The 27,873-nt window shown below is 39.7% G+C and overlaps 1 protein-coding gene across 2 annotated transcripts; it reads left to right on the top strand.

Annotated features, from left to right (window-relative positions):
• The first annotated feature begins 1,733 nt into the window (after positions 1-1,733).
• On the top strand, positions 1,734-27,522 carry TMX3 (thioredoxin related transmembrane protein 3). Of its 2 annotated transcripts, XM_054164095.1 has the most exons (16): positions 1,734-1,851; positions 2,100-2,154; positions 6,997-7,036; positions 8,403-8,526; positions 10,088-10,133; positions 10,315-10,395; positions 11,841-11,940; positions 12,193-12,270; positions 14,898-14,964; positions 15,317-15,415; positions 17,639-17,696; positions 18,501-18,554; positions 18,837-18,893; positions 21,404-21,533; positions 23,268-23,336; positions 24,991-27,522. In XM_054164095.1, the coding sequence occupies exons 1-16, from the start codon at positions 1,800-1,802 to the stop codon at positions 25,255-25,257; spliced, it is 1,377 nt and encodes a 458-aa protein (XP_054020070.1). In that variant the 5' UTR covers positions 1,734-1,799; the 3' UTR covers positions 25,258-27,522. The 2 variants fall into 2 exon arrangements, with proteins under 2 accessions (XP_054020070.1, XP_054020069.1); XM_054164094.1 differs by lacking the exon at positions 24,991-27,522 and having other exon boundaries at positions 1,754-1,851; positions 23,176-23,291.
• Positions 27,523-27,873: the final 351 nt, after the last annotated feature.

Genomic DNA, 27,873 nt, shown 5'->3' with positions numbered 1-27,873 from the left:
AACATGTATCTACATAGGTGTATATAGACACATGTGCACACACTCAGAGCAGCCCAGCAAGGCAACTGAAATGTTTGCTGCTGGTAGACACTGTCATTAGAAGAGTTGCACACTGAAGTCAAATGAATGGAATTGTAACTGGAAAGTCTCCAATTAAACCTCAAACATTTGCATGTACGGCTGAGGAAACAAATTCTAGTACAGAGGAGAAAGGTCTATGTAAGAACTTTACAGAGAAGTCAAAACTGGAAAGGAGCAGATCATTGAATCACAGAATGGTTGAGGTTGGAATGGACTTCTGGAGGTCATCTGGTCCAATTTTCCTGCCAGCTCAAGCCAATTGCTCAGGACCATGTCCAGACATGTTTTGAGTATCTCCACGGTAGGAGATTGGTAAGTAATGCTTGCTCAAACTCAGTGAGAAAATGCTTCCTCACGTTTGGAAGGAACCTCCTACTCCAGTGTGTGCCCATTAACTCTGACCCTGTCACTGGGCATCACTGGAAAGAGGCAGGCTCTGTCCTTTTTGTACCCTCCCTTTGGGTACTTGTACACATTTATAAGATGACCCTGAGCCTTCTCTTCTCCAGGCTAAACAGTCCCAGACCCCACTTTAACTGAAGTTTTTCCAAAAAGGTTTCTCAGCTGGATTACCTGACCTACCAGGACCTGCAGATCTGTGCTGAAAGACAAGGTAGCTGAAAAATGTCACAGGTGTGAAAGGAAGAAAGCTACAGGAGCTGTCCAGTACACGCCCAGAAGCTGTCCAGCAGAGAGGTTCTTCTCCCCCTCCTTTCTGCCCTGCCAAGTTCACACCTGCAATACTGTGTCCAGTTTTGGGCTCGCCAATTCAAAGGAGACAGGGACCTGTTGGAGAGAGTGCAATAGAGAGCTATGAGGATGATGAAGGGACATGAACATATCTCCTATGAAGACTGATAGACCTGGGGCTGTTTAGTCTGGAAAAGACTGTGAGGGGATTTATTAACATCTCTAAATATCTGAGGGGTGGGTGTCAAGATGAAGGCTCTTTCTGGTGGTGACCAGTAATAGGACAAGGAACAGGGATATGCTGGAATGTAGAAGTTCCACCTCAACATGAAGAGAAACTTTACTATGACGGTGGGAGAAACATGGAACAGGCTGCCCAGAGAGGTTGTGGAGTCTCCTTCTCTGGAGACTTTCTAAACCCACCTGGATGTGTTCCTGTGTGACCTGCCCTAGGTGATCCTGTTTTGGCAGGTAGGCTGGACTGGATGATCTCTGGAGGTCCCTTCCAACCCCTACCATTCTATCATTCTATGACAGAGACATGCAGCAGCAAGGAGCAAACCAACGCTTTTCATAACGGTGCTGAAGGAGGGTTGCTCCTTCAGCACCATCACTGTGGTATGGGATGGGCACTATCCAGAACTGGCAACATGTCAGGTGGCACACGTTCTTCTGCTGAAATTCACTGTCCTAGAAATCAGAGCATCGACTTTACTGAGGGAGTTTGGCCAGCCCAAACTCTATAAACCACTGGGGTCCCATCACAAAGGCAGGGTGTCACAACCGCTCCCCAGCTCTAAAGACTCCTTTCGACGGCGCGGAGACTCGGGACTCGGTGAGTGGGACGGAGGAAGCATAGCTGCCTTTAGACCCCCCAAGCAGAACCGCAGCCTCCTCGTACTCTAGCGTACCTCCCAGCCACCGCTAACACCTCCCGGAGCCCCGAGGCACCGCGCCTGCGCACTGCGGAAAGGTCGGCACCGCGGCGCGGCGCTTCCCCTTCCGGACGCGCCGGGGCTTCTGTCAACATGGCAGCGGCGGGCGGGCGGCAGCCACAGCGGTGGTTCCTCTGGGCGGCAGGTAACTGCTAGCCCTGCCAGGCTAGGGGCTGTGGGCGATCAGGAAAGATCGCGGGGCTTTGGAGGCGGGAGAAGGGCCGCTGCGCGGCCGGGAGAGCTGCGGGGCAGCGGGGGAGGCTGGTGGCTGCGGGAGACCATTGAAGGGTGAGGGGAGGGGGCGCGCAGGCCGTGAGGCTGTCAGCTGGCGTGGGTGAGCGGCCCCGGCGTGGTGTGGACGTCGCTCACGGTACACTTTTCCTTACCTCCCAGTGCTTGCACATGTGGTGGCATCAGGTGCGGGTTTTGTGGTCGATCTAGATGAGTCGTAAGTATTGAGATGTTCTGCTTTATTGATTGAATATTGTCTTTTTGCGGGGTTGGGGGGAATGTGTCTGACCCCAGACTGACAGCTTCGTGCAGCATGTGGCTGTCAAGGATACATTTGCCGTAACGGGAATGGCAGAAAGGTTGTGGCCTGCATTAAGTAGGTGCAATTAATGAAGCTGAGGAACACTTCAATTTTGCCATTTTTTAAAAAAGTTTTTCTTTCACTCTTATTATGGCTGCTGTTGCTAAAGCGTGCTCAGGCTTCTTTGCTCTTTCTTTTTGGTAAGTATATTGCTGGTCTAATGCCTTCCCCAAAGGAAAGCTGGTTGCATTTAACCAAATTCTTCATTAGAGTTTGCTGCGTAGCTGCCACAAGGTGCTTGGAGAATAAATTCATTCATGCATGGCCAGAAACAAGAAAGAGGAGGCCTGCATGACTAGTTCATGGCTGCTTGAAGTGCCAGTTACATTCCCGTGTACAAATCTGCTCTTATGACAGATTTGGCCTGCAGACTGAAGATGTCGAAATAGGTAGTCCTGCCCTTAACTTGGTTGTGTCTTTGCTTGTGTGGTTCCTTGCTGTACCAGTTTGATGGTTACGTACTTACTGTTCCCAAGAGAAAAAAATAGCTTTCTTGAAATGACTTTTTTTTTCAGTTCAGCAGGTTGATCTACGGTACTACAAAGCAACATGGTTATTAGAATTTAAATAGAAGGTTTAGAAAATACTAGCTGGTAGTGGAGGAGAAGGTGGCTTTAGATGGTTGCCTGGTTTAAAAGTGAAAAGTGGTATTTTCATGATGGTTCAAATCATGACAGATTGTACCACAGAGGTAAAGTCAGAAAACCACTCACTTTTTTAACCATACCGCTTATTTATCTGGAACAAATAATCATAGGGTTGAATGAGGTGCACTGGAATTATGGGGGTGAGAATGGGAATGTGTGGAAGGGCTACAAAAGACGTACATCAGCATCTATGACTGCTGTTTAAAGCATTGTGAAAAAGCAACAAGCACAGGAACTGCCTGAACTTGTTTTTCAGACCTTGTTTTGGAAGCGTGCCTCATCCTTTCAAGGTCTGAAGTGAATAAAATGAATGGACCCAGTGGGAGGTGGATGAGATGGGAGACATGGAGAAATAGAAACAGCAGCGGAATTGTTTTAAGGCCCTTGGAATTGTAACCTTAGTTGCCATAGTTTTCATGCTGGTTTCCTTTAACTGTTAATGATTGTGGGGTGCATGGATTAAGTGGAGGTTGAGCCAACATTTGATCATGTAGTGCCAAATGTTGAGAGGTCATGTGTTGGAAACAAATCTCATCCAAGGATTTGTAACACCTTTATCATCTTTCCACCATATAGAATCCAATCGAATCGAATCAAATAGAATTCACCAGGTTGGAAAAGACCTTTGAGATCATCAAGTCCAACCTATCACCCAACACCATCTAATCAACTAATCAACTAAACCATGGCACCAAGTGCCTTATCCAGTCCCCTCTTAAACACCTCCAGTGATGGTGACTCCACCACCTCCCTGGGCAGCCCATTCCAATGGCAAATCACTCGTTCTGTGAAGAACTTCTTCCTAAATATTTAAATACCCATTTGTACAAAGACTTCTGTTTTTCTTCAACAGTATGTTGAGCTTCCTTAATATTGTCTAATTTAATCATTGGCATTACCTAAACCAGAATGAGTTGAGATAGTTGTTCCTCTTGTCACACTTCAGATTTTGGTTTCTGTGGAAACTGATTAAATAGTTGCTTTTAAACAACTGGTACAACTCGCAATTTATCATTGTAAGAACTACAGTGTTCCTTAAAACATTTCAGGCCAGAGTTATTAATTCCCACTGGAATGTTCTGCCTCCAGGTGTTTCTTTTCCACTTTTCTTTGATGTCTGCTGGGTTTTTAAGATTTCAGTCTACCTTTCTCAGTGCTTCTCAGTGGCTGGGGGAGGAGAATGTTTCATTGTGAGTTCTTTTACACACCAAAAGTGATATACTCTTAAACTGCATCATGGACTGGGATCTTCTGATCTTCTGATTCAGTAGCTGCTTTCTGCCTCTTGCGTCATAACTAATTATGTGACATTTTAATTGGAAGTTAGCTGGAGCTTCATTAGAGCTCTCAAGAGATGCTTGAACATCTCTTCTATGAAGGAGGACTGAGAAAACTGGGGCTGTTTAGTCAGAAGAAGGCTCACAAAGGATCTTATTCATGGCTGTAAATATCTGAGGGGTAGGTGTCAAGATGAAGGTGCCAGGCTCTTTTTGATGGTGCCCAGTAACAGGAGAAGGAACAACGGATATAAGCTGTAACACAGGAAGCTCCATCTCAACATGATGAAAAACTTCTTTACTGTGAAGGTAACAGGGCCCTGGAGCAGGCTGCCCAGAGAAGTTGTGGAGTCTCCTCTGGAGGCTTTCCAAACCTGCCTACATGTATTCCTTTGTGCACTGCCTTAGTTGATACTTCTTGGGCAGGGTGGTTGGACTGGATGAACTCTAGGGGTCCTTTTCAACCCATAACTTTCTATGTTTCTATGATTCTGTGATTCTATTTGTTTCTTTCAAATACTAAACCATTATTAGTGTTTCTACAAGACCATTATGGACTATTACACATCTGTTCAACTTTAAATAAAATCATAGAATCAAAGCATGATTGGGACACGTTCCAGCAAGTCAACATCTTTCCTAAACTGAGGGGTCCAGAACTGGACACAGTACTCAAGGTGTGGCCAATGTGTAGAACCCGGCACTTAGATGTGTTAAATCTCCTGCCATTAGACTTTGTCCATCTGTCCAGCCTGTCAAAGTCCCTGTGCAGAGCTCTCCTACCCTCGTAACAGATCAACACCTGCCCCCAGCTTGGTGTCATCTGCAAATTTTCTGATTATGGACTCAATCCCCTTATCCAGATCATCAGTAAAGATACTGAACAGGATGGGGCCCAGCACTGATCCCCTGGGGATGCCACTAGTGACCGGCTGCCAGCTGGATGTGGCACCATTCACCACCACTCTCTGGGCTCGGCCCTCCAGCCAGTTCCTAACCCAACACAGAGTGCTGCTGTCCAAGCCACGAGCTGACAGTTTGGTCAGCAGTTTGTGATCCCTTGGCCATCCTGTAAGTGCAGGATGCACTCAAGATGACCTGTTTCATAATCTTGCCTGGCACTGAGGTCAGGCTGACAGGTCTGTAATTCCCTGGTTCCTCCTTCTGGCTCTTCTTGTGGATGGGCATCACATTGGCCAGCTTCCAGTCATCTGGGACCTCTCCAGTGTGCCAGGACTGTTGAGAAATGATGGAGAGTGGCTTGGCCAGCTCATCTGCCAGCTCTCTCAGCACCCTAGGATGGATCCCATCTGGTCCCATGGACTTGGGCTATAACTTCTATTAATTGTATCTTAATTTAGAGTGTACCTCACACACTGTAATATTTATATGTATTAATCTCTTATCAACATAAAAATGTTAAAGTAAGAATGTTGTAGAATGTATTTTAGATGTATTACATCATGAATGTAGATGTATTACATCATGTGGCATTACTCCCAGTGTAGTCACTATTATGAAGCCCATCTAGTACAAACCCAAACCTTACATTAAAATTCTGGCTTATTTCTTTCTCATCAGAGAAATAGTTAAATAGTGCAATTATTTCTATGGTCTTGTAGTGACAACAGTTCACTGAAATGTATGAACATTTCAAGATGTACTAAGGAACTTGGATTAATCATGTTCTATATTAGGGTTAGAGGACTTCTCTCCCCCCCCCTACCTCCCTTTTTCCCCAAAAAGGGGTTAGAGAGAGAGAAAGGCAAGTTACTAAGGAAAAGAGTTGTTAGTAAGCTTCAAAAGCCCATGCAGGATTAGTTTTTGCTTATCCGAAGGCCAACTCCAGCAGTTCGCAGAAGCAGCAGGCAGGGAGAACAGGCTGAAACCTCCAACTCCCCCAACTCCCAAACCGAACTGAACTGACAAAAAAAAAATTTCCAACTGCTTCACAATCTAAAGCTGAATTTTTGTTTATCCACCAATGAAATTCGTTTAGAATATCAGAATGTTTTGGTTCTAGTACCGAAAACATTAGCCAGTGTGTTCCAGCAGTGTTTGTCCTTAAAGGCACAGCCTCAAACTATCACAACTTCGCATTTAGTGACATAATTAATATATTAATAGTCAGTTCATTAAGATGTCATTTGTCTAGCATTGCATATTTGGTAGTATGTCTGTGTCTCTGGTTTTTATTACTAACTTACACATTTTTATTTCAATAAGTTGCTCTCATGGATGCACCTTTGGTAAAACACAAATTAATAACGCCTTTAGTAGAGAATGCTGAAAAGGGTTGAACTAAATTTGCTTTGCATGTTAACATTAAAGATCATTTGGTTAGCCTGTGTTCAAGTGAACAGCGTAAACCTGTGCTCTAATAATGTCTCTGTATGTAAACCTATCAAAATGAAACATTTTCTAAACAGTGAACAAAAAAGAATTTTGTATGACTAAAACTGCTGCAAAATACTTCTTCCCTTTGGATTACAAATCCTAACTATTTTCCTCCTATTTTTTTTTTTATTATTGGTTTTATTTTGTGTTGGTAAACAGTTAATGAAACCCAATTGGTACAACTGTGTAATCTTAATACTGAAATCTTAATACTGAGAAATAATGATTTCCTTTGTCTCCTGCTCTTGAGGCAAACATTTCTTGTATCAGTAGTTTTATACCAGCTTAACTGCAGACTTTGCTTGTTTCACACGTGCACTTCCTGTATTTATTTTCAGATGCATTACACTGATTTAATGTTTTCTCCCCTCTCCTAGGTTTAAAGAAAACCGTAAAGATGATATTTGGCTCGTAGATGTGAGTATATAAGGAAAGACCTGGTAGTGGAATTCCAGACACAAAGTGTTAGCAGGGCTACGCTCTGCAGTAAGGTTGCCTCATCATTTGGAAAATTGTTTGTATGTGGTGCAGCAAAATTACTTGACAGTAATTGTTCTGACAGGATGGATAAGTCTGTATTGTTCAGGATGGACCAGGAATTAGACTGTTGGATCCAGACAGACTTCATCCTATATTTTACAGTCCTTAAACAAGAATAGCAGATTACCTAACCCAGCCAGGAGGTGATAACCTCTGTTCACAATTTTGGTAGCTCCATTCTCTAGTTACCCCAGCTAATTTGTGTACTACACATTTAGCACTACAACATGAAATGTGTGAGAGGCTTCTCTTGCTTTTCTAACATACTTGTAAATATTCAGTGCTCCTTATTTCAGAGGCAAGGAATTATTAAACAGATTGAACATATTTGGGAATGCCCACCCAAATATGAACTGTAATTCTTAAATTGTGTAATTCAGATTTAAGATTTTTGGGTGAGGAAAACTATATCATCAGATTCAGAATTGATCAGTAATGCATAGGAAAAGAAAATCCACCTTTGTCCAGTTGTGACCTGAGTTTGTTATACTAAAATATTGGTACCTTCCATATTGTGTCACTGAGGTGTTTTAGCAAGACATAGGCAGAAAGCTGAAATGAAATCTCTCAGTTCTGCTTGGCCCTGAGAAGAGGAGATCAGTTTTAGAGTGTGCTTGTATGAATGTAGTTGCTGAAGAACTGAACTCCTATAGGGCATCTAGGGAAAGTATACATGTGTCTAGATTCTCCTTTATTCAAAAGAGTAGTGCTTCCCTATTTGCTGATAAATTCATACTTCTGGGTAGGTTGACTACCTGATCTTTCCACTTCCAAAAAAAGAAAGAAAGACTCCCAAAGTGTGGGGTTTTTTGAAGTTTTATTTTAATTTTTTTAATATTTTTTTTTATTATTTTAAAAATACATTATTTTGGGGGGGATTGTTTGTGGTTTTTTTGTGTTTATTTGTTTGGGTTTGGTTGGTTTGGGGTTTTTTGTTTGTGTGGGCTTTTTAAAATAAGAAATTGTATTCTAATGCAGAAGCTGAATGAATTCTTTCCAGGTTTGTGCTTTCTTGTTTAAAATAACACCAAATTACAAAAGGTCTTTGTCACTCCAGCATTGTAATTAACTTGCAGTTTTATTCAGACTTAAGGAGCACTACAAGTGGGAAATAGGCTTTGTTAACCTGTTTGTGGACTAATCATAGAATCAAATTCTCTGAATTATTTCTCTTCATTAGCTTCTCTTTTCTTGTGTTTTGTTTATTTATTTACTTTTTTAATCAAATACATTCACTTCTCAGTTTTATGCACCTTGGTGTGGCCACTGCAAGAAACTAGAGCCTGTGTGGAATGAAGTGGGTGTGGAAATGGAACGCATGGGCTCTCCAGTAAAAGTTGGGAAGATGGATGCAACTTCTTTTTCTAGTAAGTGTGATTTGTTTAGCGGTAATTTTGTGATAGCCTCTATTTTGAAACTGTTCTCTTTTTTGTTTCCATTAAATCATCTTCTGTTCTGTATCATAGCAAGTGAAAGCAAACAGTGATTGTCACTGGAGAACAATTTCCTGATATTTTTCTTTTGCAAGTGACAACATGCTGTAATATGTGGGGTTTTTAATCACACTTGTGTCTGCTTGTGTAAGGAATTCTTCCTGACAAATGGAAGGTAAAAGCTTTTCAAAGATTGGCTTTTGATCTGCTTCTTAGAGTGCCATTATACAAACATCTCTATGTGGTGCATCTCTTGACAGCATCCAATTTTTGGTTCCTTGTATTACTCTTGGACAAGTGCTTGTACTCTTTTGTACTCTTGCTGTTCTTTTCAGGTAGTCAGTTCTTGAGATGTTGCACCAAAAGCCTGCTGAAATAACTGGAAGTCATTACATTGGTGTTGAGGAAATTTCTCTCTGTAAATCTCTTCTTGAAGAACCAATGTCAGCTATTTTAACACTTTCCTTTTTTGATTATGCCTTTCATATGTACTGACCTTTTCAGAGAAGCTCCAAAACTTTAGATAAGAGCAGTGATTTGGATAGACATGAGAGGCTTGTTGTCTGCTTAGCAATATTTTCTTAGTTTTAGCAGCTTGCTTGTTGTCATTTCACTTAAATCTACATTGAACCAGGAGAATATTTAAAGGGGAAGACATAGGGAGCAGTGGGGTTCAAGCGAGATATGTAATAAAACTCTGTTGACACATGTAGTGTTTTTAGTTAACGTCCATTAAATTTGATTATCCAGGGTTGTTATAATTGCATAAAATATTAGGGTATTTTTTCAAGTGATATTCCAATTTTCTGCACTTTTCTTTATTTACATATATACACATATAAATATATGTGTGTGGATATATATAAAAAAAAAAATATATTAAAAAAATATATCAAGAGTTTTGTCTTTTGAGATCAAAATGATCTTGTCTCAAACACCAGTTTACTGTATGCAGCTTTTTCTGTAAAACCACATGAATTCGGCCTCATGTTTCATCTTAAAGGTGTTTATTGGTACTACTTATTAAAGGTAAGTAAAAATAAGATCATGCAACAAGGTAACTTCAAAATTTGGAATAGATTTGGAGGATCTCTGCCATTCCAGTCACTTCTTTTAAACATGAGTATTTACAACTCTACATCCATGATGCTTAATTCCTGCCTCTGATGTTTTCAGACAGTTGTATGTGCATATTAAATATATAATAACTTTTGGTGAAGACTGGCCAAAGATGTCTACTTAGAGGATTCTCACACCATTTAATGACTTGAGAGTCTGTGCTGGGACTCTGCAGTGCATCTGAAAGAAGTCTAAAATTTAGTGTTACAGCTTCATAAACAGCAGCTTCTTGAAAGCAAGTGAAATAATTCATACAGACCTAAGTGGTAGGTTTTTGATTTATTTGTATGGTTTGAATAGTAAACTATGCTTAAAGATGAAGGTAGGAGAGCAACAAAAGTTTTGGTTCACTTTGGCATTTGCACATTTCTTTCAGGTATTGCATCTGAATTTGGAGTGCGAGGCTATCCAACAATTAAACTGTAAGTTTTCACTCTGTAACTGCATTGTATTGCATTACTGACTTTTCTATTTTGTTGACCATTTATTTTATCTGAGTATTAAAAAAAATTACCTTGCTTATCATGTGCTGAAAGGTAACTTTAAGACATGTGAAGGCTGATTTCAATCCTACTCTCTTTTTTTTTTTTTTGTCTTCTCTAGCTTAAAAGGTGACTTGGCATACAACTATAGAGGACCTAGAACCAAAGATGATATAATTGAATTTGCTAATAGAGTGGCAGGGTGAGTATGCTGCTGAGAGACTGGTTCTGGTGACTTGAAACTTCTGTTAGGATTTTGGGCCATAAATTCAACCTATTTAAAAAAGATGTTGTAGATACCCCATTGCTGGAAGTGCTCAAAGCTGACTTGAACCTTTCCTATTGGGACAGGCTCTGAGAGAGTTGGGGTTGTTCAGCATGGAGAAGGGAGGTCTCTGGGGAGACCATAGAGCAGCCTTCCAGTACTGAAGGGGGTTTACAAGAAAGCTGTGAAGGGAATTTTTACAAGGGCTTGTAGTGATTGGATAAGAGGGAATGGATTGAAGCTTGAGGAGGGCAGATTTAGCCTGGAAAATAGTCTTGGCAGTGAGGGTGGATGCTCCCTCCCTGGAGATGTTCAAGGCCAGGTTAGATGAGGCCTTGAGCAACCTGATCTACTGGAAGGTGTCCCTGTCCATGGCAGCAGGGTTGGAACTAGATGATCTCAAGGTCCCTTCTAACCCTAACCATACTATGAATCTATGAATCTTTGACTTTATGCTTTGAGCGGCTGTGGTGGGTTGAAGTTTCCCCTCAGCATTAACAAGAACAGACCAACTCAGAAGCAAACAAAGCTGTATTTACAAGCAAAATCTGCACTCTACAATGGAATGCAATGAATATGTACAAAATATACAGGATTTACAATGTTATACAGATATTTACAATTAGCAAACAACACGAAAACCCCCCTGGTCAAAGAGACCAGGAAAGCCATTCCACTGCTTCCCTACCCCCTGTCCCAAGAGAAAGAAGAGCTGAGAGAGAAGCAGTGAATTAGACTTAGCCAAGGTCAGCCAAAGCACCTTATCTCTCTGAGCAAAGCAAAAACAGCCCAGATCAGAAGAGAAGGGAAAATAGGAAGAATTGTTATGGGACAGCTCCTCTTATTCCAGATATTTACCCAATGAATTTGTTTAGAATAATCTTTTATTTTCCTTTTTACACCTGATAGTGATTTATTTATATTTTTCTACTTTTCTGTTCAGAATCTGTAACTAAATTTTAAAGGCATAGCCTAAAACCACCACAGCAGCCTGATGTAATGAAAGGTGTCCCTGCTTATGGCAGGAGCGTTGGACTAGATGATCTTTAAGGTCCCTTCCAGCTCAACTCAGTCTTTGATTCTGTGACCAGTAAATGCCATGCATGTTTGCCTCACAGCAACATTTTGTACTAAAACACTATTTTCAACTGTAAATGTGCTATTTGAGGAACATTATTTTGGAAGGATTTTTAGGGATTTTGGTTTTAGTTGAAACTGAAATAATAAAATAAAGCATTATAAATAAATTTGGATTGGAGAATTTAGCTTTTGAAAACAGAACAAAACAAGCCATAGGACATGGTCTTGGGGATTTTTATTTGGTTGGGCTTTGCAGCTTGCAGAAAGTAAGATTATTTCTGGTTTTTTTTCCCTCCCCCCAGACCTCTTATCAGGCCACTTCCTAGCCAGCATATATTTGAGCACGTGCAGAAGAGACATCGTGTACTTTTTGTGTACGTTGGTGGTGAATCTCCTTTAAAGGTTGGAAGCTTAATTAAATAAAATGACTTCTTGTGCCTATTCACAGATGTAGTTTAAAGCATCTTCTAAAAGACTGAAGTGCATGCTTGTAATAAATTCTCATCCTTTTAAATGTTTATTTAAGTGATTTTGCAATCTTGTGTCATAACCATATTTCGTAATTGCTCTTTAAAGATAGGATATGGCACAGAACTTCCTTTTGAAGCACAGAAAAAGTTCAGAAATTAAAAAACATTATGTTTGTTTTTGCAGGAAAAATACATTGATGTTGCTTCAGAACTAATAGTTTATACATACTTTTTTTCTGCCTCAGAAAACGTGCTGCCTGAGGTAAGCTGCATCAGTTCCTACTATTTCCACAGAGAAGCAATAGTTCTCCTCATGCCTGTAGTTTTGCTGGTTTGATGGCAGAGAGATGGCTTTGATAAATTTCAGACAAATTTCAGACTAAGAAACATTTGATTTTTTGTTTGTATGGGGAGAATGTAAACTAAGCTTTAGTCTGGCGTTGCTTTCCTTTGTCCAAATTACTTGTTCAGTCATGTAAATAACATTGAGCAGAACTCAGTGTTAACCTGCTCACAAAGGCAGATACTTGGACAAAAGTACAAGAGCTCTTGTTGATCCTGACAGCCCTTTCACTAATTAGTTTGGGGGTCTGTGACATGGACTACCACTGTTACAGGGATGATCAGAGAATAAGTTGTTTTTACCGCATGCAGTACAGCTGATCAAAACATTAGTCTGCTCAGGGATCAAATGATCCAATTTACTGGCTGCAGAATCCCCATGTGTATCTTATTGGTAACAAGGAAATTATTTACAGTTAGTCACAAGGATGAAAAAAGTTGCTACTGCTATTATTAGCCCAGGAGTTGTTGCTGACATGTTGAAGCAAAATCAAGTGAGGTTGGTGTTTTTTTCATTTGTTTTCATTTATTGTTATCTCCAAGTGGGGCAGATAAAAGTCTACTCCAAGCCTGATAATGCATGACTTTGAAATTAGTTTAGGTGAGAACTAGCATAATATTTTTTTTAGGCACCTACATTCTCCAATCTCATTAACTGGAAGTGGCTTCATTATAAGTAGTGCATTGTTAGATTTCCAGAAACCTTGTATCAAAAGCTACCTCAATTCAAGTATTGCCTTTTGCACTTGAGCCCCAGCTGAGCAAAAGTACTGTTCACTGGTGCAATGCAAGGAGGCTAGAACCCTCTGAGATTCTTCGATCACACTAATGTAAGCAGCAAGCAGTTTTTCACACCAGATAAATTTTCCCTCTAATACCACTTAAATTGAAATACTGATGATACGCAATATTCTATGGAGAGAAGCAAAAATGTTATGGAATCACCGGTTGCTAGTTGTAACCAGGCTTTGGAAACAGTAGCCACTGTTAGACTTTGTTTTGTCACCTTAGGTAATCTTGTTCCAAGTTTCAGGCATCTTTTGTCAGTCATAAGCTTTGTAGAGCATAAGCTGTATGTAGACAATTTGCCCTTCAAAGATACAAAACTGTGTTTTGGGTAAGTGAGAGAGTTCATTGTTTGATTACAAGTCTACTGCTTTTACATTTGTTTCCAAGGGGGGTAATGCAGAATGATTGCAGAAGGCATGCCATTTGGAAAAGTGCTCATGATACAGTCCTTTCTTAGCCATAAATGCTGTTAGAATTTTATCTTAGAATGGTAGCAAGCAGTTAGGAGCAGATGCAATATTTCTTCTGTAGAAGTTTACTGAAAACATAAAATCACAGAATGTTAGGGGTGGGATGGGACCTCCAGAGATTGAATCCAACCCTCAGGATCACCTAGGGCAGGTCACACAGGAAAGCATCCAGACAGGTTTGGGAAGTCTCCAGAGAAGGAGACTCCACAACCATTCTGGGCAGCCTGTTCTAAGTGTTTGTCACCTTCACAGTAAAGAAGTTTCTGCTCATGTTGAGGTGGAACCTCCTGTGTTCCAGCTTATACCCATTGTTCCTTGTCCTATTAGTGAGCATCATTGAAAAGAGCTTGACACCTTCATCTTGACACCTATCTGTCAGGTATTTAGAGACATTCATAAGATCCCCTCTCAGCCTTCTCCAGGCTAAACAGGCCCAGGGGCCTCAGGTCTTTTTTCACAGGAGAGTTGTTCAAGTCCTCTCATCATCCTTGTAGCTTTCCAGTGGACTCTACACCTTGTATTGGGGTTTTTTTGAGTATGTTGCTGACCATCCTGAATACCATGCTTAGGGTGGTAATACAGTCATTCATTGTTCTGTCTGCTTCAGTTAGAGCCATTTCCAACCCTCTGCTGAATCTGTGTCTTTATATTGCCATCAGTCTGAACCACAGAAAATAGCCCATATTTAGTGGGACATATTGACAATGTCGCTATTTTACTCTACAATATTGACTGCCTATTAAGTAGAAGTAAGAGTATGACAGGTAGGCTGACAACAGCACAAATTGGAAGCAGAGAGCATGATTGATAAAAACCTCAAGTTATGGTCTCCTATCTAAAGTTCTTGTCCAAACAATAAAATACTCTTCATGCCACTGAAGATACCAGTAAAAGTCCTGCTCTGTTAACACCTTGTGACACCTCTCTCTGAAAAATACAGAATCACAGAATAGCAGGGGTAGAAGGGACCACTGAATATCACCTACTCCAACTCCCTAGCTAAAACAGGTTCACTGAAGCTGTACATAATGACATCCACCTTTTAGATACTTATAAGCAGTGATAAGATCTCCAAATACATTTATGTTGTGTTACATTTTTATATGTGGAGGCTGCTAAATTTATTTTAGTAAATAACAGAAAATAAATAAAAATAACAACAGGAAAGAAACAAAAAATTTAAATGTACTTTGATTTTCCTCATGGACTACATTTCCACATTTTAATATTGTTTGTTTCTTTAAAAACCTTTTAATCTTCCATGGACTAATTGAAACCACCTCTTTAGTATGTGACATTGCCTGAATTGCCTGCTGTTGTGGTCTTCAAAGATGGAACTTACTTTGTTTATGATGGTAAGTAAAAGTGAATATTGGTTGAAGAGGTTTGAAGTATGTGTGGAAAAACTGGAGCAGTTGTAGGATCTTTTTTTTTTATGAAGGTTATTTTGGGCTGCTGGGAAATTTCCCAATTTTATGATCAATAACAGCTTTTTCATAAAGGAGAAGAAAAAGAACTAATTAGTTCTTCAGAAACAAAATGCATTTGAGAAGGGTTTGTTTTTAGCAATACTGAAGTAAAAGTGATGGTATTTTCTCTGTGTGTGGTGGGAAAAAATGCACCTTTATAGTACTGAAATAAATTTAATTTCCCACTTTACAAGAACAACAAAAAAAATTAATACATTTTCCTTTTTTTTTTTTTCAGAGTATGAAGATGGTGATTTGTCATCCTGGATAAACAGAGAAAGATTTCAAGGTTATCTTAACGTGGATGGCTTTACACTTTATGAACTTGGAGATACAGGTGAGATGCTGCTACCACTAAAGTCTTTGGCATCTCTTGTTCTTAGTGGTAGTGAAAATTGAAGAGCACTAAGAATGAATTATTTAAACCTCAAAAATTTTTTAGAGTTAAAATCGATAGTGCAAATCTCTTTTTTATGTTGGTGAGACCTGCTGTATTGAGTAGAGGCTTCATCCAAAGCCTACATTAGTCCTTTCCTCAACAAAAAAATTAGTATGTCTAAACCTGCAATACTCACACACAAACAAAATAGTAGGCTTTTAATTTAAGAGCATAAATTACATATTAACTCTTGGAGTGCTATAGGGAATTGGGAAGTATCAAGTACGGATGGGTTTATGTCTTGTATCTAATGGATTCAGGTATCTTTAAAGTAGATCTGGTAAGGAAGACAGAAGAGTATATACCAAAGGGGACCTGCTCTGAAATACTTCAGCTTTTCTCTAGTAAAAGGTTTTTGCAAGGCAAATGAGAACTTTGCAGCCAAGGCAAAGAAATGCTCTAAGTGTTGATTTTTCCAGGCCAGGGTAGCTTATAGAATAGAATAGAATAGAATAGAATAGAATAGAATAGAATAGAATAGAATAGAATAGAATAGAATAGACCAGGTTGGAAGAGACCTTTAAGATCATCACGTCCAACCTATCATCCAGCCCACCTAATCAACTAAACCATGCAACCAAGCACCCTATCAAGTCTCCTCCTGAATACCTCCAGTGATGGTGACTCCACCACCTCCCTGGGCAGCCCATTCCAATGGGCAATCACTGTCTGCACTCTGCACTCTGCATTCCATTTCAAAAGAAAGAAGTTTGTATTTAATGCAGCATTAAGTTTTCAATTTTAAAGGTTCTGAAGCATCTAGGTACTTAACATGTTTGTGAAACTAATTTTGTTACTCCCTACATTTCAAAAATAGAAGTGCTGTTACAAATTGTGTAAATATAGCATATCTCTTCCTGATAGGTTTTTGTCTTAACAATTACTCAGGTTACCTTTGTGACTTTAGTAAACAAAAGTCAACACTTATTTCTGAGAGCTTTATGTATAAATACACAGTATCTGTAATTTATCTGCATGTTCTCATCCAGTCTTAAAGGTAGCTGTCTTTTAATGTATTCACTAGGTAGTGTCTTAGAGTATGGAAGGAAATAGGGAAAAAGTGGGAAATGAGGTATGGAAGGAGCAGGACAGGGAGGCTATTGCTGTTCATAAGAAAGCCTGGGAATATTCTTGGCCTCAAAACTCTTCAGTGTTACTTGAACAAAAGTGAGGTTCTCTTTTGGAGGGAAGTGCTTCCTGTAGTGTGGTGATGGGTAGGCATTGAGCAATAGAGTGGCTTGGTGGGGAGGGTTTTGAGCGAAATCATGGCATCTGGAGAGACTTAAAACTCCTTGGCATTCTGGGGGCTTTAACTTGTCCAGCTGGTGACTACACTCTTAACAGATCTGCTTTCCTAACAAGAACTGCTTCCTCTGGAGAATCTTTGACCAGCTTTCTAAACATTTGGCTCACCTTAGGAGGCTTTGTTTTGTTTTTTTTTCCTTTTCATTAGAAAAACCTCACAAAGTGAATTCTGAAAAGATCAATGTGTTCTGGTAGTTGCTCTTTAAGCAACTCTGACAAAGATTTGTGAAAGAAGTTTTTTCTGATGGAATAAATTCTGGGCTCTGCCAGTATATTTTCCTTGTTGTTTTTTTCCCCATAAGCATAATACTACAAATTACCAATAGTGTGAAAAATAACGGTAACTGAATCCGTACAGTACTGATTCAATATTTTAGAATCAGACTCTAATTGCTATTCTGTAATAAAGGTTTCCACAGCTTCATTTTTATGTATATGCAAGTTGACCAGGTAGCTGGGGCTTCAAGCAACCTGGTCTAGTTGAAGATGTCCCTGCCCATGGCAGAGAGGCTGGAATTAGCTAAGGTCCATTCCAACCCGTGCTGCTTGAGTAGAGAATTAACATGTTTTTTTTTCCTTTTAACTTCTTTCTAAACATAGACTTTTCACAGAATGTTCATGGTGTGGCAGTGAACCTCACTAGCTTTAAAAAAACAAAATTTCATCTAGAAGAGACTATTTGGCATTGAGGTTGGTTTATGCTGAAAACCAAGTCCTGTCTCTGGAGGTGATCTCATCTTCTAGGTTGGAATATTTTCCATCTGAAAACGCATGTTTCTTTTTAAATGGTTTCAAGTATTTTATTCCTTATTTTAGGAAAACTTGTGGCTATTGCAGTCATTGATGATAAAAACTCTTCAGTGGAGCATACCAGGTACAGAATTGAGTATTGGTCACACTGTGGGAGAAGTTTGCTGGTATGACATAGAGAACTTGAAGTTAAATGAATAGCTTTAACTTATGGGTGTTCTCTAACTTTTGAGTTCAGCCTGTGGCTCTGTTGTAGCACACTGCAAGTTCAACAAGGTGGTGGGAGCTCCTGTATTGCTCCTCTGCCATTTGGTAATGAGGTCCCAGGAGCAAGCAGTGATTGCATAGCTTTCTAAAGCTGCTGTGTCACCTTTGAAACACAGATGAGCAATGGAGTTCTGATGACTTTGAGGCAAGCTTAGTAAGCTTAAATAAATGACTGTCCTTCAGTTCAGTTGCATTAAAAAAAACCAAATTTAGTGATGGTTATATATTAGTTGTCTGTGGAACTTAAGGAGGGGCATTTCAGTTGGGTTGGAGTTTGTGGAAGAGACTGAGAGGAAGATCTTCCCCTGTCCCTTGCTGACTGCACACATAGACTAAGAAAGGATTTAAAGTGTTGTGTATGCTCTTTTCCCAAACTACTTTGGATTTTCTTCAGAGTCACAGTGCTGCATTTTCTGGAGGCAGTAGATGGAGTGAAGCAGCCTGAGTGTCTGTGTTTTTCTCATATTGAGACTCCAGTAGATAGCCTTTCAACCCTTAGAAACCAAGCAAGATGAACAAGGTGGTTTTTGTTAAAGCAATAGGGAATGCTTGTTGCTGATGATTTACTGTGTGCTGCTTACTGGGGAAATACCAATGTTTATTGTTTGTGTTTTGAGAGAGACTATCCCAGTTTATCAGTGTAACTGTTTTTTCCCTCCAGACTAAAATCTATTATTCAGGAAGTTGCTAGAGATTATCGGGATAATTTTCACAGGTAGGCACAGCATGGTACCATGATAAATTAACTTCTGCATTAACCTTCCTAAAACAGCACTAATTTTTGTTTTTTCCCCTCATGAAAAATGTTACAGTGCCTGTTGATTCATATGCTGACCATTCCATTAACTGGAGTGTGTTTTGGGATGCTGACTGTCTTGTAGACTGCCTGGGTTTTAATTATATTGCTGAATATGTGCTTAGTTACAGGAAAAGTATTTAAGAAGAGCTTTTACTGAAAACCAGTATTCAATTTTCTTATCCATTGCTTCTCTTACAGGGATTTCCAGTTTGGCCATATGGATGGAAATGATTACATTAATAGTTTACTAATGGAGTAAGTAAATCCTTGTTTGAATATTCTTTCTTCTGTTGTATTTGGTGTTAATTATATTTAATTGAAAACAATATTATGAAGAACTCCTGTCTTTCATGGGTTAAAAAAATAGCTTCCCAGTATGTAATATAGCGAAAGTTTGTTAATTTAAACTGCATAATTGAATTTTAGAAGTTTGGATTAGTGATAATGCTGATTGACAAAGCTTATCTTTTAGGTTACTTTGTTAAATTAGCTGCTCTGTTCGAACTGTGTCTTGTGTTTTCCTTTGTTAAATCTACAGGGCATTAGGCAAATTACAAGTATGTAAATAAGGCAAGGGCAAGGGGCAATAGATATAAACTACATCCCAGGAGGTTCCACCTCAACATGAGGAGGAACTTCTTCACTGTGAGGGTCACAGAGCATTGGAGCAGGCTTCCCAAAGAGGTTGTGGAGTCTCCTTCTCTGGAGACTTCGAAGACCCATCTGGATGTGTCCCTGTGTGACCTGCACTAGATTCTATGGTCCTGCTCTGGCAGGGGGGTTGGACTCGATCTCTGGAGGTCCCTTCCAACCCCTAACATCCTGTGATCCTGTGATGGTTATGCATTATTTATGATCCTTATTTCTGGAGAGGCACATTTCATTCTTGATGCAGAGAAGCAGCATAAAATGAATGAAGGATGCTGGCTGCTCTTGATACGTACATTTTGAAGTAGAAGGCATTTGCCCTTAATGGTCATTGTCTAAAACTGTGTAATTAGAGTGTTAATTTGCTTGGCATGTACAGTTGACTTCTTGTTCTCTGGCCTTTTGAGTGAAGGAAGGGAAAGGCAGAGGTCAATATGCCAGCTCTGTAAGTTTTCCAAGCCCCTCTCTTGGCGATCAAGGCATGCACAAATCACATTTGTGCTCTTGAAGATTCTAGGAGCTTCACAGGGACTCAAGAGGCACAAGATCTGAATTTCTGTGGCATGTCTGTCGATTAACACGTGAATACAATTAATCTAAAACCAGCTGTGTCTCAGTTGAAGTTAAGTGATGTGATTGATCTAGTGCATTATAGCTGCCAAAAGTGAGACCTTCTTCACTTTGTTAATTGCTTCTCCTGTGCAAATTCTTATGTCCGATTGTCTGCTGAGATGTTTCTGCCTGTTTATATGGTAGAAAAGTGTTTGCTTTTTTGGCTAGGCAAGTAGGAAATTTATGTTACTGGTGCTACAAAACCCTCAAATGTCTTCTAGTTTATTTTACTGAGTACCAGAACTGATGTGCAAAGGAGAGGAGGGAGATAGGGGTCCCTGTGAGGCAAAAAAATAAGGGGAAGAAGACAGAACTGCCACTAGTCTCAAAATCTGTTCAATTGGATTGTTTAACTTAATCTGAAAAATGCCTGATTTTAGAATTTGTAATATATGGAAAATTGTTGTGGAAGTATTCACAAAATTCTTTTCTAAACGGTGTACATTTCCAGCAGAAGGGGAAAGCAGCTAGGTATGTTCAGTGTTCTAAGTAGTTTCCCTTCACGTGGCTCCTTGCCTAGTCCCACCGCAAGTGCTTCAAGTTGTCCATTAGATGGCAGCAAGAGCAAATAGAAAAAGCCATCTGAATCGGGAGAAATCTGTCGCTGAAGACTTTTTTCCTTAGATGCACATAGCAATGAATTCTGTTTCTTCACAAAGGACAAAATATTGTAGGATTTGTGGACATAGAAGTAGTAATTCCTGATAGAAGTACACTTGTGATCTTGACTCTAATTCCTGTAGTAGACATGACAATTATCTGTTTCTACAAGGCAAAGTACCCTTGTGCTGATGAACTTCTTCCTAAGATCCAGTCTAACCCTACTTTCCCTAACCCTACTTTCAAACCGTTTCCCCCTGACCTGTCACTAGACACCATTATGAAAAATCCCTCTGCAGCCTTCCTGCAGGTTCCCTTCAGGTATTGAGAGGTAGCTATAAGGTCTCCCTGGTGCCTTCTCTTCAGGCTGAATAACCTTGGCTCCCTCAGCCTGTCCTCATAGCAGAGGTGTTCCAGCCCTTGCATCACCCTCATGGTCCTCCTCTGGGCTGGTTTCAACAGTTCCAGATCCTTCAGTTAGACTGTGGCTGTGTGGGATTGAGTTTTTTGATTATGATTTTTGCCTTTGCATACTAAAACACTTCATGTGTTATCTTTATTAAGATAAAGATATTTCATATGCACATTTGTACATTTCATATGCAAGGTTACTGTCTGTGATCTCTTACTAATGGGGAAGTCATAAGGTACCAGTGGGTATGTGAAATGCAGTAAGCTTCAATAGTGTCACGGGCACAGAGGTGAAGGAAAAAAATATTAATGAGAAACATTTTTGTATCATTCAAGTGATTCTTTTCCCCTTCCCTCTTGCCTTTAAGGAAGTACTATAAGAAACACACAAGAGTGAAGCTTAATGAATGCCTTTTAAAATTATGTAGGAGGTCTTTGCAATGTTTTACACCATAGTCCTTCAAATGTGTAATGCATCTGCTTTCTGTTTCCAGTGAGGTGACAATCCCTACTATTGTTGTCTTGAATACCTCCAATCAGCAGTATTTTCTACCAGACAGACACATCGAGAACACAAAAGACATGGTTAAGTTCATTAACAATATCTTGGATGGTACTGCTGAAGTAAGTCTTTGTTGTGGCTTGAAGTATGTTGGTTGATGGGTTGTGTTTGTTGTTGTTTTTTTCTTAGATGTGGTTACTGGTATGCCATGTGATTTATCTTCCTGCCTTGCCTGTCTGCCTGTGTTGTGTGCTGTCAGTGAATATGTCATGATGAATTCTTGCCATTCCTTGCTGTTCTGACTGTGAAACCTCAATTATCAAATGGGTTTGGTTGGAAGGGACCCCCAGAGGTCATCTAGTCCAACCCCGCTGCAGTGAGCAGGAACATCCTCAACTAGATCAGGTTCTCAGAGCCTTGTCAAGCCTGACCTTGAATATGTCCAGGGATGGGGCCTCAACTACCTCCCTGGGAAACCTGTAGAAAGCCAAGTTCTTTTTGTTGTTGTTGTTTAAAGCATGTTAGCTGACTTCTTGATCTTCCTTTTACTGGTGTCACTGGTAAACAAAGCTTCTTATTTATAGAATTCTAGAATAGTCTAGGTTGGAAGAGACTTCTAAAAGTCATCTAGTCCAGCCCCTTCTGCAGTAAGCAGGGATATCCTCAACTAGATCAGGTTGGCCAGAGGCCTGGTTTGCTTTAAATGCATTGTTTAAAATTGTCTTTCTAGTACATAATTGAACAGTACCCTTTCTTTGGGTAATTTAATTAATAGAGTAATAAATTGATGAATCTGGTAGCTTGATGATTTAAAAACCAGTGGTAGACTTGCTTTTCAGACAGACATAGGCTTACCACTGTCTCTGCTGTAAAACTAAAAAGGAGCTGGCTTCTGTTTAACCAACAAAGTCAGTAAATCCACCTGGAATTGTTCACTCGGATAGGTGTTTTATAATGTTGGCAAAACAAACTCAGGCTTCCTTATTTCCTCAGTGTGCTCTAAGTTTGACAGGAGACTATGTTGTGTGGATGGGGGAAGTGATTATGAATCAGGAGTGACAGCCTTCAAATGTGCTGGTAGCCAAGTAATAGGATGCAGACTTTCTAGACCACAGTGAAATTTCTGAGATAGGAAACGCTGTCCCCCACCCTCCTTGGCAAGTGTTGGATTATTCACCATGACATTCTTGGTATTTTCTGTAAGGTAAATACAGGTAGCTCTTCGTGAGTCTATTTCATCTTTGTAACCTTTTTTGTGTGTGTGTAATTTGAGGAGATTTGGTCAGGGTCAAATGCTGATCATTTCAGTTCCAAAATGTAGATTTGTTTCTCTGGCAACTTGAGACAAGTGTTTATTTTGAGGACTGCTACATTAGGTGGCAATGTAGGTCTAGGCTGTCATTGCTTGTCACAAGATTTCTTTGTTACACTTTCATATCTTCTTCTTTCTTGGTTCTTAGATTGTCCTGGTTGCTTCTGTCATAGTCCATAAATAGATGTGCATCAGCTGCAGGGGATTTTAGAAGGTCTATGCTGTTTTATAGTTCTTAAGTCAGGACAGTTGGTAGATTTTGTCAACTAGTCCTGTGGTCTGAGAGTGGAGAGCCATTTAGCCAGTTTGCTGTTTAGTTTTCTCTGATGGTTTCAAACAATTGTGAGATAATTTTGCATGAGACTGTTGAAATGCTTATCCTTACTTGAGAAATTGGGAGTGTCTGGGCAGCATGAAATGCAAGAATAATTGCTTTTCATTTCCTTCTAAAGGGACTTAAGGTTGCAAGGTCTGAAGAATGAACTGTTGGAATCATAAGTGAAAAGTGTCAGCAGTTTTGACATGGTTCCATTTGAAATTGCAGGCACAGGGTGGTGATGGACTCCTGCAACGAATCAAGAGAGTAATCTATGATGCAAAGTCTACTGTAATGGTAAAGTTTATTTTTTATTCAATTAGATGATACTCTTGTCAATCAAGGTGTATTCACTTGCAAAGGCTTTAAGAAATATATTGATGCAAGTTTGTTTATATTATGCATAGAGTGTACGTGTTATAACTCTATATGATTAGGTTTAAGCTAAATGAACTTCTTGATTAAAATATTCAATAATATATTCCATAGTGCTAATTATTCAACATACATAAATTTATCTCTTTTTTTTTTAAACTCTTTTTCTGTATTTGACATATTTTAAGGGGTAGAATAATGCAAATTCAACATCTCATCCTTGACTCTTCTTGCCATCATTTCCCACGTTCTTTCATGTTCTGAGCAATGTTATGGCTTCAGTCTAACTGCAGCAAAAGAGGATTAAATATTACAATTAGTGTTGTTTTCAAGCAAATACTTTTATCATCTTTCTTACAGGTTAATTGTGCTTAACAGAATTTTGTTGGGAAGAGGTACACAAATTCATTTCTTCCCTTCTTCTACACAAGCAAAGCAAAAACTCTGCTGTGAATTTAAATTGAAACTCAAATATTTCTGTATGAGAGTGCAACATTTAGCCTTCAGTTTCTGAAAACAAAAGTCATAGAATCATAAAATGTTACAGATTTAAGGGACCTTTAGAGATCATCTTGTCCAACTGCCCTGACAAAGCAGGATCACCTAGGGCTGGTCATGCAGGAATGCATTCATATGGGTCTTGAAAGTCTCTATAGGAGACTCCACAACCTCTCTGGGCAGCCTGTTCCAGGTCTCTGTCACCCTCATAGTAAAAAAGTTTCTCCTCACGTTGAGGTGGAACCCCCTGTGTTCAACCTTATACCCACTGTTCCTTGTCCTATTACTGGGCATCACCAAAAAGAGCCTGGCACCTCCATCTTGACACCCACCCTCAGACATTTAGAGACATTCATAAGATCCCCTCTCAGCCTTCTCTTCTCCAGACTAAACAGCCCCAGGTCTCTCAGTGTTTTTTTGCAGGAGAGTTGTTGGAAGTCCCTTCATCATCCTTGTACCTTTCCAGTGGACTGTTCTTCTGTCTCTTGAACTGGGGAGCCCCAAACTGGATACAGTATTGGGGGTGTTGTCTCAATAGGGAGAGTAGATGGGAAGGAGGACCTCCCACTTTTCTTAATGCACCCCAGGATGCCATTGGCCTTCTTGGCCACAAGGGCACAGTACTGTCCCATGGATAACTTACTGTCTGCTACGACTCCAAGGTCTTTCTCCATGGAGCTGCCTTCCAGCAGGATGACCCCTAGTTCTTCCTCCTATGCCATTAAACTACTCTTCAGTGGGAAGCTAATAACAGTGTGTTTCGCAGATCCCTTTTTGGTCAGACTAAGTTTTGACACTGAGGTACAAATAAAAGATGAAACTGATTACTTCAAAGTGTTATTTTAACAGTTAGAACAGTTAGTCCTAAAGCTTAAAAAAAAATAACATTAATTGGATACATTTAGTATCCAACAAATTAATTGCCATGTTGACATTTAACTATTCCAATGCCACATTTTCCCCTCCAAAAACCTAAGGATGCTTCTGAATAAATACACAGAGTAGTAAGAGCAGTACTGTGGTAATTTTACGTATTCACTCAAAGTGTTTTGTTACTTCACATTTTGTGTTTCCACAGTCTGTGTTCAAGAGTTCACCACTTCTGGGATGCTTTCTCTTTGGGTTGCCCCTGGGGGTGATCAGCATCATGTGTTATGGAATCTGCACAGCTGATCCGGATGGAGGGGTAGAGGAGAATGAGACAGCTAAAAAGGAGAGCAGCGATCGGGAGCTCACAGACGAGGGCACTGAGGAGGAACAAGAAGAAGGAAAGAATGGAAGAGACACAGAACTTTCAGATGATGAGCTTCAACAGAAAGACCTCATGGAAAAGAAAAAAGACTAACTTGTTTAGCACAAGTGTTCTCTAGGATTTCCAAAAACACTTATTTATTGAAGGTAGTCATTTGTTGATGATCATCATAAAAAAGGACCTTTTTGTTTGCGTTACGGTAGTTTTGGCTTGCATGTAATTCCCATTTTATCAGAAATTGACAGGGGGGAAAAAAAAACAAACCCATGGATGTTCTCTTAATTATCTTTAATAGATAAACTAAGAGCAATTTTAACTGAAGACCTTTGCAGGTACAATTCTACACTTTTTTTTTTTTTTTCAGAAGAGTTTTGAATTGGTCATTTCCAGAACAGCAAGATAAAGGTAATGTCACTTGACCTGAGTGTAAATGATGAGCTACTACTAATACAGCTCAGCTAAACACACCGTCACACAAAAGTAAGGCTGAAAACTAAGAGATTAAGAGATCTGACAAAGTCTCTCACAGCCTGATAGCTAAAGACAATTTAGTTTCCCAAGAAGTCACATTATTTTGAAACAAAAAGCAAGTAACTCACCCAAACTTTTCTATTTTCTCAAGTTCAATGTAAATTATTATGAATTAGAGAACTCTTTTATGAGATAATATAATTAGTGGCAGTTGGGAAAGTTTACTTGATGTAAGATGAGGGAGTTGTATTCTAAAATGTTTCTTTAGCAGCTAAAAATATTGGGAGACTACATTGTAAACCTTGTAGAACACAATGGCCTGTTAAATTGTTTTGCAAGTGCTTAAACAATCTTACAGTGCTGTAATGGGTTAACCTTCTGTTTAACACAGAAGTGAGGGAAAGTAACACACACAAAAACCCCTCTGGGTTGAGATAAAAATAGTTTAATATTAAATGAGATAAAATGCACAGTGACCTTAGCCTGCTTGCAGAAAGCAGCAGCAGCAGCAGCAGTGAGCGACCTCCCACCCACCCCTTGTGACCCAGCAGAAAAAGCCACTACCCCAAAGCCAGGAACCAGAAGCAGCACCTGGAAGAGGAGGCATCTCATGTTCCAATCGAACTTCAAGCCCCGTAATACATTGCTCCAGCCAGCACTTTTCATTTTGAAGCTGGTGTGATGGCAGCATGGGGTTGAATATCAACAGCAGATTCAATTCAACCCATGACAAGTGACCAGTTTCCTGAATCTGCAGGAGAACTTGATAAAGATGTGACTAGAAGCAGTCTCTGGCTATTCTGCCTAACTGTAATGATAAGCTCTCTGAATGGGGTAAACTTGTTTTACAGTCTTCAGGTTGTTATGGATCTTCAAGGTAGCTGGTGGTGAGACTTCTCTTTGAGACTGTTTCCCGCTCTGAAGGAGGGAGTTAATGGAGCAGAATATGAACATTCATAGAGATTGGTCAGTGAAACGCATTTTTGTTACCTTTTTAATCATTTGAATCACTTTTAATATAATCCTGTGACTGAGAAATGGACTCATTTGTGTCCAGGGTTAAAATCTTCAAGGATAAGCAGTGCCAAGCCTGTCAATTTATTTGGACTGTAGCAATTTGGACTTGGTGCTGATAGTTAAAATGTAGGACTGTTAAGGCAGTAATATGTTTTTTGATTTGTCTCTTTTCCTCCAGTTTTAATTTTGGCTCAGGCTGGAAACAAGCAGCTTCTGACTTAGAAAAACTGAAGTCAATGGAACACCTCTGTTCCTTCTTATGGTATTTAGTAAAAAAATCTGAATTTTGCTTCATTGCTGAGAACTGTTTCAATTATGAGCCTTCATTTTTTGGTTATTTTTGTCAGTGTTTGTTTATAAACAGTAGTAGCTAAGAAATCTTCTGAGCTATGGACCAGAATATGCTAAATACTGTGCAAGAAGCAGATCACAGTGTGATCTGTTCAAACTGTAACACATAACTGTTAGGCTTAGGAGGAGAGCATGTGTCTTAGTCACTTCTGAGGTGTAGTATCAATCAGGTGTGTACTGAACTGTTGAAAATTAAACATGAGCTGTACTGCCATTTTCACCAAATCCTTCTCCTAGCTTTATTCAGTGAGACACAGGGAGAGGAAAAGTGTACAGGTCATAGAGTGGGTGTCAGAAGTGATGAGAAATTGAAGGGGTTTGCTGTGGTCATGCACGTAATTTAGAAAGTTGTCTGAGAAACTCTGGCATTTTTTTTTTATTTCAGTCTCTAAAGGTTTCTTAAAGCAACTTCACTGTAATAGTTTTAAATTCATGGAATAATTCTGCTTTTTTTAAGTCAAGTGTTAGCCTTCTGGTTTTGGCTTTTGTTTTTGTTGTTTTCTGTAATAAAAACATGTAAAAGGGTTTGTTTCCTTTGCTTAATTTACACTGTGTTAAGCTTGGGTGTTATACCTTGTTTTGGAGGCCACATTTCCTGGGAGAGTCATTGTAAGCCTACTTCAGGCCCCAAATAACCATGTACAGAAAGGCTGCTTGCTGGTAGCTCTTCAAAAGAAAAGTGAATTTATTCTGTTCAGTACCTTTTCATCAACATCTTCTGCATCTCCAGATGCAGAAGTTGATATTTGTTTGTCTCTTGGTGAGTCTCACAGCTTCACAGATTGCACTGGGTTGGAAAGGACCCTCAAGGTCATCTTGTCCAACCCCCCTGCAGTCAGCAGGAACATCTCCAGCTAGACCAGGCTGACC

Source organism: Dryobates pubescens, chromosome 9 (genome assembly GCF_014839835.1).
Source record: "Dryobates pubescens isolate bDryPub1 chromosome 9, bDryPub1.pri, whole genome shotgun sequence".
Taxonomy (NCBI): Eukaryota; Metazoa; Chordata; class Aves; order Piciformes; family Picidae; genus Dryobates; species Dryobates pubescens.
This window is presented reverse-complemented; position numbering and strand designations above follow the sequence as displayed.

Excerpts from the sequence above, each read along its gene's own strand:
- TMX3 (XM_054164095.1), top strand. The coding sequence starts at position 1,800 with ATGGCAGCGGCGGGCGGGCGGCAGCCACAGCGGTGGTTCCTCTGGGCG. Across the intron at positions 10,396-11,840 it reads TTTGCTAATAGAGTGGCAGG|ACCTCTTATCAGGCCACTTC; the intron begins GTGAGTATGCTG and ends CCCTCCCCCCAG. Across the intron at positions 11,941-12,192 it reads GTGGTGAATCTCCTTTAAAG|GAAAAATACATTGATGTTGC; the intron begins GTTGGAAGCTTA and ends TTGTTTTTGCAG.